The 12,251-nt window shown below is 44.5% G+C and overlaps 1 protein-coding gene across 1 annotated transcript in view; it reads left to right on the top strand.

Moving 5' to 3' along the window:
* The window catches only part of prmt3 (protein arginine methyltransferase 3), a 326,098-nt gene that overhangs the window by 92,285 nt on the left and 221,562 nt on the right, over positions 1 to 12,251 (top strand). Inside the window, exon 10 of the mRNA XM_034163908.1 lies at positions 326 to 425. Coding sequence (XP_034019799.1) covers positions 326 to 425 — 100 coding nt within the window. The remainder of the gene's footprint in view (positions 1 to 325; positions 426 to 12,251) is intronic.

Below are 12,251 nucleotides of genomic sequence, written 5' to 3'. Positions count from 1 at the left end.
CATATTCTTGAGCCGCTTGTGTGGGTAGGGAGAGTTTTCAACCTACCATCCATGATTCTCAGGACCAGACACCCAAGTGGCTCTACTCTTCTGTTCTACTCTTCCTTTTTTTTCTTTAGATATTTAGATATACCTTAGTATACACTAGTAGAGTTCTACCTTATAATTGGAATGTATTATAGACGACATACCTTACTGAATTTTCATGAATAAATTTTCTTCACTGGGTTCTGAAATCTGTGATTTGTAATGTTTGACCAATAGAACCCTCAAGTCTGCATGATTACGCTCCGTAAGCTCTCTGACTCTGCCATGTTGTCCACAGATCCAACCACCTGGAGGACAAGATTACATTGATCAAAGGCTGCATAGAGGATGTCAACCTCCCTGTTGAGAAGGTCGATGTCATCATCTCTGAGTGGATGGTGAGTTCACAATTACAAACACAAACATACGGTACCTTGTAGTAGAATGACATTCTGGAATATCTTGCTTTCTTGCTGAATATCTTGTCACTTGAAGCAACTACATTTCCACCAACATTTTTGACAATTAATCAAAGTTTATTATCGATGAGACAAAACAAAGAAAAGTTGCACATTAAACTGAAATACCATATTTGCACAGGGGGTTTGCACAAACTTGGCCAAATATTATGTTTGTCTGCCCGCTTGTTTTGATAAAAAGTCTGATTTCCTCAAATGAGGAATAAGTCACCTGTCTTTGTCTGTTTTTATACTATCCTTTTGTCATTTAAATGTGTTCCTTGTCAGCTGATGTCTGGCTCTTAAAGGACTTTTTCTTCTCAGCAGGAAAAAAAACATGATGTGCACGGACAGTTTTCAGTATTATCCATATGGACAATAATTTACTTCTCTGAAACATTTTTGCACATTGTTTATATTAAAGCAGAAAACTCTGGTACTAATGATAGCTTAAAAAGCTCCTACATGTTTATTTCCAGGCGACTCTGCCATTTGCCCTATTGAGGTTTCAAATCCTGCAAAAAATCTTGCAAACTTTAAGAGAGCCACCTTAACTGACTCCTTTCGACGTGGAGGAGCAGCGGCTCAACTCCGAGCTCCTCCCGAGTGACCCAGCTCCTCACCCTATCTCTAAGGGAGCGCCCAGCCACCCTGCGGAGGAAACTCATCTCGGCCGCTTGTACCCGCGATCTCGTTCTTTCGGTCATGAGCCAAATCTCATGACCATAGGTGAGGATCGGAACGTAGATTGATCGGTAAATCGAGAGCTTTGCCCCCCTACTCAGCTCTCTCTTCACCACGACGGTCCGATACAGCGACCGCATCACTGCAGATGCTGCACCGATCTGTCTATCGATCTCACGCTCCATCCGTCCCTCACTCGTGAACAAGACCCCGAGATACTTAAACTCCTCCACTTGAGGCAAGGACACTCCACCGACCTGAAGAGGGCAAAGCACCTTTTTCCGGTCGAGAACCATGGCCTCGGATTTGGAGGTGCTGATTTTCATCCCAGACGCCTCACACTCGGCTGCAAACCGCCCCAGTGCACACTGAAGGTCCTGATTTGACAAAGCCAACAGAACCACATCGTCCACAAACAGCAGAGATGAGATTCTGTGGTTCCCAAACCAGACCCCCTCTACACCCTGGCTGCGCCTAGAAATTCTGTCCATTAAAATAATGAACAGAACCGGTGACAAAGGGCAGCCCTGGCGGAGGCCAACGTGCACTGGAAACAGGTTTGACATACTACCAGCAATGCGAACCAAGCTCCTGCTGCGGTCGTACAGGGACCGGATAGCTCTTAGCAAAGGACCCCGGACCCCGTACTCTTGGAGCACTCCCCAAAGGTTGCCCCGAGGGACACGGTCGAACGCCCTCTCCAGATCCACAAAACACATGTGGACTGGTTGGGCGAACTCCCATGAACCCTCGAGCACCCGATGGAGCGTGTAGAGCTGGTCCAGTATGCTGCGACCAGGACGAAAAGCACACTGCTCCTCCTGAATCCGAGGTTCGACCATTGGTCGAATTCTCCTCTCCAGTACTCTGGAATAGACCTTACCGGGGAGGCTGAGGAGTGTGATCCCCCTATAGTTTGAACATACCCTCCGGTTCCCCTTCTTAAACAGAGGGACCACCACCCCGGTCTGCCAATCCAGAGGCACTGTCCCCAATCGCCACGCGATATTGCAGAGGCATGTCAGCCAAGACAGTCCCACAACATCCAGAGACTTAAGGTACTCAGGACGGATTTCATCCACCCCAGGAGCCTTGCCACCGAGGAGCTTTCTAACCACCTCAGTGACTTCTGCCTGGGTAATGGATGAGTCCACCTCTGGGTCCCCAGTCTCTGCCTCCTCTTCGAAAGACGTGACGATGGGATTGAGGTGGCTCGGGCATCTTTTCCGGATGCCCCCTGGACGCCTCGCTGGAGAGGTGTTCCGGGCACGTCCCATTGGGAGGAGGCCCCGGGGAAGACCCAGGACACGCTGGAAGGATTACATCTCTCGGCTGGCTTGGGAACGCCTTGGGGTTCCCCCGGAGGAGCTGGGGGAGGTGTGTGTGGATCGGCAGGTCTGGGCGGCTTTGCTTGAGCTGCTGCCCCCACGACCCGACTCCGGATAAAGTGGAAGAAAATGGATGGATGGACTTTAAGAGAGGTCGCCGCTCTGCAAGATCTCAGTAACATTGACAAATGCACTGAGACGCTGTGATCAGGCTGCACTTTAACCGCTGCACACGGACAACAGCATTAATATCGCAACATAAAACTCTTTGTATATTGTGCCTAAAACTATCATGAATATATTCTCATGGTTTTTAGACTTTGTTATTGTGTTTGTTTTATGTAAACGTGAGGAGCTCAGGTCGTTTCTCCGTTATTTTCAATGGGAATTGCTGTGAGCGGCGATCACTTCCTGTTGATGTCGTTCTGCGGGGAAGGGATGTTTGCTCTTTAACGTCCTGCTTATTGTCCTTTACAACACTGTTTGTCCAGTTTGTTAATTCCAGAGTAATATATATAAGATGTCTGAAATTCAGTTTGCCTTTATTAAATTCCACGCAGTTTAAACATAGCAGACACGGATTATTTGGACGTTTTCAGGGTTTCATGCAGGCAGTCTCTCAGTGTGATGAAAAGCATAAAAAAATTACATTTTGGGAGTATAGTGTTCATTTGCAATTGTTGTCATGTGGTTTCTCTATGTTGTTTAGATGACAGCGATTCTCTGGTGCTCAAGGGATTATGGGATATCTCAATAGGGGAAATTAAGTAATCTGTTTGTTGCTGTGCGTGATTCATGCTCGTTAAGATAAAACTTCCATAATTTTCCCATCAGCGTCTCACTGAAAACTATGGAACATCCAGTCTGTCGCTGACTGTCAACACTTGAAGTCGGGTTTCTCAGTGAAAACTGTAATAAGTTCCTTGGAAAGGGCTTTTGTTGGACAAAAATGAAGACAAACACAGCAGCCAGTAGAGGGAGGCCAGTAGCGGTGTAATGTGCTCCCTCTTTCTTACTCCAGTTAGCAGACAAGCAGCAGCATTCCAAACCAACTGGAGACATGCAAGGCAGGACTGGCTAACTCCAAAATAAAGTGCATTACAGTAATCTAGCCGAGAGGTAATGATTAATGAAGGCATGGATTAATGTTTCTAAATGCTGATGCACAAGGAAAAGCTTCACCTTAACAAGCCGCCTGAGGTGAAAGAAACTAGACCTAACTACTGCACTAATTTGGTAATCCAATTTAAAATCACTGGCCATCTTAAAACCTAAATTAGTAGCACTAGACTTTGCATAAGATGCCAGTGGACCCAAATCAACAGGGGAGGGTACACAGGAGCCGCTAGGGCCAAACACAATCACATGTTTTCTTATCATTAAAGCCTAGTAATTTAGGGCAAATCCAGGCTTTAACATGTTCAAGACATGACATCTGGGGTTTGAGAGAAAAGGCATGACTTTTCCTCAGGGGGACATATATCTGGCTATCATCGGCATAACAATGAAAAGCGACACCATGTTTTCTGAGGATAGAGGCTAGGGGAAGCATGAATAGGGTGGTTAATGGCAGCGTAGTAATCCAGTGTTAACATATGTGATGTCATTGTGAGGCCCAGTATTTTTACTGTTACCAGTTATTTTTGTAATCTAGTCATCCTAAGATTTGTAATGATACCAAGTTTCTAGAATTGTGGGGCGCGGGGGGTGCACACGGGACCATGCTGACTCATGGCCTATAGCAGGGGTGGACAATCATGTGCCATGAAGGACCAAGACATTGCATGTTTTCCTTGCTACCAATCACCTCAGCAGGTGATTTCATTAATGATCAGGTGTTAATGTTCAGGGGAGAAGTTCATCAACAACTCACCTGCTGAGGCGACTGGTGGCAAGGAAAACATGCAGTGTCTCGGCCCTTGTTGCCCACCTCTGGCCTATAGGCTCCAACCTCCCGTGACCCTTAATTGGAGTAAGTTGGTATAGAAACATACATCCAGTGGCCACTTTATGAAATACACCTGTCAGCCGAGTGTCTTTTTCAGTAATGACAACCACATGGTGGCAACTCAATGCATTTAGGCATGTAGATGTGGTGAAGATGACTTGCTGAAGTTCAAACAGAGCATCAGAATGGGGAAGAAAGGGGATTGAAGTGACTTTGAACGTGGCATGGTTGTTGGCACCAGACGGGCTGGTCTGAGTATTTCAGAAACTGCTGATCTACTGGGATTTTTACACACAACCATCTCTAGGATTTAGAGAGAATGGTCCAGAAAAGAGAAGATATCCAGTGAGCAGCAGTTGTGTGGTTGAAAATGCCTTGCTGAGTTCAGAGGTCAGAGGAGAATGGGCAGACTGGTTGAATGGGCAACTGTGTGATGCCATCATGTCAGTATTCCTGCTGGGCACCAGAATCTATGGATCAATAAATTCAGAGAGTTTGGAACTGTTCACAGATTTGCACAGCATGTGGTCTGTGCAGAGCAGGCGTACGCATTTTTATCAACGTTAAAGGGTTTGCTTGCTTTAGTAGTATGGACACGTCCAGAAAACGTAGTTTACTATCCTTCTTTAGAACTTTACAGTACATGTACACATTTGCAGAATGTAGCATGTTAAAATAACTTTATATTTCATGCTTTACCATCCAGTTAGTGAGCAGAATCCAAGGTTTCAGCAGCAGGGAGACATGTTTTAAACATGGCCTAACCAGAACTGAACTTGAACATGAGCTCCTCTGAATACCTAACCAGACAGAGCAGTCTTCCTTGGCTTTGATGCCCATTCATCAGTGAGATTCTCTGTGGCGATACAGGCGGGACGGCCAAAGTTGAACGCGCCGCTGAAGTCATCTGTAATTCATGAGCATTCCATATCTACCCCCCCAACTCCCCCATCCATCGTGGAACCCCAGGGTCATGAGCGGGAGTCGCCTGCCAGAGCCTTGCCTTTCTCTCACCAGGCAAATTGAAATTCGATGGGTGATGTGCTGGTGGAACGGTGAGGGATAGGGGGCATAATCTCTGATGACACGGGCTCGTGGAGCACTAATAAATCTAAGAATCCTCCAGTCACTTCTCATCACAGCCGTGGTGGAAGAGTGGTCAGGACTTCATAGGCTGCCCTCCAGTCTGCCTGAACATAGAAAAAATATCAGTCACAGTTTTTTTCACACAGTCTGAATGACTCGTGGACTTGTTTACATTTCAGGTCAGTGGGTTTGTCCACAGGAAGATTTTGTCTACGTTGCCGCATTTTACGGATTCATAATAGAAAAACTGTGACAGTTAACATATTGTTTTTTCAGTTAGTCACTTTAAAGGCTGTGAGTTCTTTGAGGCCAGCTGAGTCAGTGATTATCTCCCGTTTTCACGGGGGGCGAAGCAGACAAGAGCCCCCTGGACTGGACGCCAGTCCATCGCAGTTTACTTCCCAGCCAAGGCTGGTACCCATTTTACAGATGATTGGAATGAGACTAAGGGTCTTGTCCAATGACACAGGCAAGCAGCACTAGTGGGATTTGGTCTATATTTTGGCAAGTCGGCTCCTTATCCACTGCTCTACCTGCTCTGATTACTAATTGTTATGCAACGACCCACCAAATAATGAACAGTGAATATTGAGCCACACAGCATGTTTTTTTTTTTATTTTGGTACGAGAGGAGGTATTCAACGATCGTGGGAGAATATTTGGCTAATGAGGCTCATCTCTGAGCATGGAGCTAATTTCAAGAAGTTCAGAATTTAGCAACAACAACATGGGGCAGTTTGTGTATGAGGTACTATGAGGACAAACAAGGATGTTAGAGGTGTGTGTGGTGAGGACAAGGCCGCTAAAAGTCCATTATCCAAGTGCCTGGCAGCTACGAGTCTATTTTGACAGGCTGTTCGGAGAGGTTATTTTGGACAGACTCAGCCCTCTTGCGCACAATTCCACCGGGTTTGTGTACCGGATGCTCTATACAAAATAATTACACTCAACAAAAATATAAACACAACACTTTTTTTGCTCCCATTTTATATGAGATGAACTCAAAGATCTAAAACTTTTTCCACATACACAATATCACCATTTCCCTCAAATATTGTTCACAAACCAGTCTAAATCTGTGATAGTGAGCACTTCTTTGCTGAGATAATCCATCCCACCTCACAGGTGTGCCATATCAAGATGCTGATTAGACACCATGATTAGTGCACAGGTGTGCCTTAGACTGTCCACAATAAAAGGCCACTCTGAAAGGTGCAGTTTTGTTTATTGGGGGGGGATACCAGTCAGTATCTGGTGTGACCACCATTTGCCTCATGCAGTGCAACACATCTCCTTCGCATACAGTTGATCAGGTTGTCAATTGTGGCCTGTGGAATGTTGGTCCACTCCTCTTCAATGGCTGTGCGAAGTTGCTGGATATTGGCAGGAACTGGTACACGCTGTCGTATACGCCAGTCCAGAGCATCCCAAACATGCTCAATGGGTGACATGTCCGGTGAGTATGCCGGCCATGCAAGAACTGGGACATTTTCAGCTTCCAAGAATTGTGTACAGATCCTTGCAACATGGGGCCGTGCATTATCCTGCTGCAACATGAGGTGATGTTCTTGGATGTATGGCACAACAGTGGGCCTCAGGATCTCGTCACGGTATCTCTGTGCATTCAAAATGCCATCAATAAAATGCACCTGTGTTCTTTGTTCATAACAGACGCCTGCCCATACCATAACCCCACCGCCACCATGGGCCACTCGATCCACAACATTGACATCAGAAAACCGCTCACCCACACGACGCCACACATGCTGTCTGCCATCTGCCCTGAACAGTGTGAACCGGGATTCATCCGTGAAGAGAACACCTCTCCAACGTGCCAAACGCCAGTGAATGTGAGCATTTGCCCACTCAAGTCGGTTACGACGACGAACTGGAGTCAGGTCAAGACCCCGATGAGGACGACGAGCATGCAGATGAGCTTCCCTGAGACGGTTTCTGACAGTTTGTGCAGAAATTCTTTGGTTATGCAAACCGATTGTTTCAGCAGCTGTCCGAGTGGCTGGTCTCAGACGATCTTGGAGGTGAACATGCTGGATGTGGAGGTCCTGGGCTGGTGTGGTCACACGTGGTCTGCGGTTGTGAGGCTGGTTGGATGTACTGCCAAATTCTCTGAAACGCCTTTGGAGACGGCTTATGGTAGAGAAATGAACATTCAATACATGAGCAACAGCTCTGGTTGACATTCCTGCTGTCAGCATGCCAATTGCACGCTCCCTCAAATCTTGCAACATCTGTGGCATTGTGCTGTGTGATAAAACTGCACCTTTCAGAGTAGTCTTTTATTGTGGACAGTCTAAGGCACACCTGTGCACTAATCATGGTGTCTAATCAGCATCTTGATATGGCACACCTGTGAGGTGGGATGGATTATCTCAGCAAAGGAGAAGTGCTCACTATCACAGATTTAGACTGGTTTGTGAACAATATTTGAGGGAAATGGTGATCAATCAATCAATCAATTTTTTTATATAGCGCCAAATCACAACAAACAGTTGCCCCAAGGCGCTTTATATTGTAAGGCAAGGCCATACAATAATTATGTAAAACCCCAACAGTCAAAACGACCCCCTGTGAGCAAGCACTTGGCTACAGTGGGAAGGAAAAACTCCCTTTTAACAGGAAGAAACCTCCAGCAGAACCAGGCTCAGGGAGGGGCAGTCTTCTGCTGGGACTGGTTGGGGCTGAGGGAGAGAACCAGGAAAAAGACATGCTGTGGAGGGGAGCAGAGATCGATCAATCAACTCAATCAACTTTTTTTTTTATATAGCGCCAAATCACAACAAACAGTTGCCCCAAGGCGCTTTATATTGTAAGGCAAGGCCATACAATAATTATGAAAAACCCCAACGGTCAAAATGACCCCCTGTGAGCAAGCACTTGGCTACAGTGGGAAGGAAAAACTCCCTTTTAACAGGAAGAAACCTCCAGCAGAACCAGGCTCAGGGAGGGGCAGTCTTCTGCTGAGACTGGTTGGGGCTGAGGGAAAGAACCAGGAAAAAGACATGCTGTGGAAGGGGGCAGAGATCGTACATAGCCAACTAATAAAGATAAGTTGATCATATTTAAGATCGAAGCATTAAATAATGGTAGGGCTTCCTTGAGCAGCCTGGTAGGAATGGGGTCTAATAAACATGTTGATGGTTTGGATGAAGTAACTAATGAAAATAACTCAGACAGAACAATCGGAGAGAAAGAGTCTAACCAAATACCGGCATCACTGAAAGCAGCCAAAGATAACGATACGTCTTTGGGATGGTTATGAGTAATTTTTTCTCTAATAGTTAAAATTTTGTTAGCAAAGAAAGTCATGAAGTCATTACTAGTTAAAGTTAATGGAATACTCAGCTCAATAGAGCTCTGACTCTTTGTCAGCCTGGCTACAGTGCTGAAAAGAAACCTGGGGTTGTTCTTATTTTCTTCAATTAGTGATGAGTAGAAAGATGTCCTAGCTTTATGGAGGGCTTTTTTATAGAGCAACAGACTCTTTTTCCAGGCTAAGTGAAGATCTTCTAAATTAGTGAGACGCCATTTCCTCTCCAACTTACGGGTTATCTGCTTTAAGCTACGAGTTTGTGAGTTATACCACGGAGTCAGACACTTCTGATTTAAAGCTCTCTTTTTCAGAGGAGCTACAGCATCCAAAGTTGTCTTCAATGAGGATGTAAAACTATTGACGAGATACTCTAACTCCCTTACAGAGTTTAGGTAGCTACTCTGCACTGTGTTGGTATATGGCATTAGAGAACATAAAGAAGGAATCATATCCTTAAACCTAGTTACAGCGCTTTCTGAAAGACTTCTAGTGTAATGAAACTTATTCCCCACTGCTGGGTAGTCCATCAGAGTAAATGTAAATGTTATTAAGAAATGATCAGACAGAAGGGAGTTTTCAGGGAATACTGTTAAGTCTTCTATTTCCATACCATAAGTCAGAACAAGATCTAAGATATGATTAAAGTGGTGGGTGGACTCATTTACTTTTTGAGCAAAGCCAATAGAGTCTAATAATAGATTAAATGCAGTGTTGAGGCTGTCATTCTCAGCATCTGTGTGGATGTTAAAATCGCCCACTATAATTATCTTATCTGAGCTAAGCACTAAGTCAGACAAAAGGTCTGAAAATTCACAGAGAAACTCACAGTAACGACCAGGTGGACGATAGATAATAACAAATAAAACTGGTTTTTGGGACTTCCAATTTGGATGGACAAGACTAAGAGACAAGCTTTCAAATGAATTAAAGCTCTGTCTGGGTTTTTGATTAATTAATAAGCTGGGATGGAAGATTGCTGCTAATCCTCCGCCCCGGCCCGTGCTACGAGCATTCTGACAGTTAGTGTGACTCGGGGGTGTTGACTCATTTAAACTAACATATTCATCCTGCTGTAACCAGGTTTCTGTAAGGCAGAATAAATCAATATGTTGATCAATTATTATATCATTTACCAACAGGGACTTAGAAGAGACAGACCTAATGTTTAATAGACCACATTTAACTGTTTTAGTCTGTGGTGCAATTGAAGGTGCTATATTATTTTTTCTTTTTGAATTTTTATGCTTAAATAGATTTTTGCTGGTTATTGGTAGTCTGGGAGCAGGCACCGTCTCTACGGGGATGGGGTAATGAGGGGATGGCAGGGGGAGAGAAGCTGCAGAGAGGTGTGTAAGACTACTGATATTGTGTATGTGGAAAAAGTTTTAGATCTTCGAGTTCATCTCACACAAAATGGGAGCAAAACCAAAAGTGTTGCGTTTATATTTTTGTTGAGTGTATTTTGTAGCGGATTAATCATTTTCTGTCAGAGCTTGGATGTTGAAAACATCTCTAATCATTTCAGGAATCACAGAGGAGCGTTTCATCTGGACCCTTTTTGTCCCTCTCTCTCCTGCTCCCTGAAGTGGAGATCATATTTTGGAACAGCTTAAAAGTTTACTATTTTTTATTATATAATGGCTGAGTGGATCCTTGTCATTTGATTGGTGCTTTGTATGTCACATGGATTAATTCATCCCATTTGTGTTGTATTGCATTCAGAGTGCGGCTTGGTCCATTTAGAGTGTAAATTTGGTTCCATACGTTTGGTACCATTGCACTCTGCACACACACGCACATGCACACACACACACACACACACATGCTTGCACCTCCTTGTGCACGCATGCATACGTGCTCGCGTCTGCACATGTACGCGCACACGTGATCGTGACTCTCCCGAGACATAATTTGATTGAGCTAACTGACGCTGCTAATTCTTTAACACACACACAAAACAAATTCACTGTGCTGTCTAGAGGCTGTTAGCAGGAAGTTGGAATGAAAAGCTGGATTCATTTCTGATGTGATTTTTTTTTTTTTTTTGCAGTTGCACTGAGCACGTACACAGTCTTTTTTTGGTAGTGCATGTGTGCACAAGCGCCGATCCCGTTGCGTGTGTGTGTGCGCTCTCGCGGGAGACAATGACAAGATGATTTGATTGAGCTACCTGACACTGCTAAGTCTTGTAACACACACACACACACAATCCACTCCCCTGTAAGCCGTCTGGATGCATGAAGAGCTGTTCACATGAAAAGCTGATGTGATTTTTGGCTGGACTGAGGAACTACACAATGTCTTTGTTTTATGGAAGTCTGAAGTCAGTGCACAGCATCACTGGACTGCATGTCACAATTTGGACTTTAGCAGTAGTGAAACACCAAAATGCAACTCCCTTTTCTGTTGTTGATAAATTAATAAAAGGTCAAACGACAAGGATCTATTTTAACCATTATATAAAACAAATAATGAATGTTTTTACATTCTTTCAATGGAACGAATATTTAATTTGGTGAAAGCTGGAATGGTATGTTCCAGCTTTCACCTCATGAAATATTCATTCCATTGAACTCTTAAACATTCATTATTTGTATATTGTAATAGCTTGGTAAAACATGCATGTTCATTCCTTCTTTATGAGCAGCTGCAAAAGTATGTTTATGATAGATTTAACATCTTGAGTGCACTGATACAATGACTCACACTCAAGAAGAGCATTTACGCAAACCCCAGCTCACAAAAGAGTGATTTTGCAGTCAATAACGGATGAAAACAAAGTTAAAAGTTGAATCACGATGTTAAAATGACTGTGTGTTAAAAGCCGCAGAGGAAATAAAGAAATAAGAAAGAAATAAAGCCAGCGAAGCCGCGGAAGAAGTGAAGTCCACCAGAAGGGCCGCAGAGGCGACTGTCCAGGAATGCAGAATGCGCACGCATGCAAAACAGCGATTTTGCAGACAATAACGAACAAACACAAAGTTAAAAGTTGGATCACGGTGTCTAAATGCCACAGAAGAAATTAAGCCAGCAACAGGAAGCTCTGAGATGACTGTCCAGGAACCCATGGTTCAGTTCTAGCTGATCTGATGCATTTAATGACTCTGGAACACAGGTGAACTGCAGCCTTGCGCACGGTGCACACCAGCCGGACTGTACAGGAACGTCTATTTTTGGACTGCGTTTAAAAAATGTGACCTGTTGAATGGATTTTGTGAATTGAAAACCCACACTTTAAAGGGACCAAGTGTGGGAGGGCTGGAGGTTTGGACCAAACCCATGCCTAAACGTGCACCAACATCACATTACATGGCGCTACATGGATCATACGTGGCTTGACATGGATTATATGTGGCGACACGAGCCAATTGAGGCTGGACGGGGCGCAA

The sequence above is a fragment of the Thalassophryne amazonica genome, chromosome 2 (genome assembly GCF_902500255.1).
Source record: "Thalassophryne amazonica chromosome 2, fThaAma1.1, whole genome shotgun sequence".
NCBI lineage: Eukaryota > Metazoa > Chordata > Actinopteri > Batrachoidiformes > Batrachoididae > Thalassophryne > Thalassophryne amazonica.
This window is presented reverse-complemented; position numbering and strand designations above follow the sequence as displayed.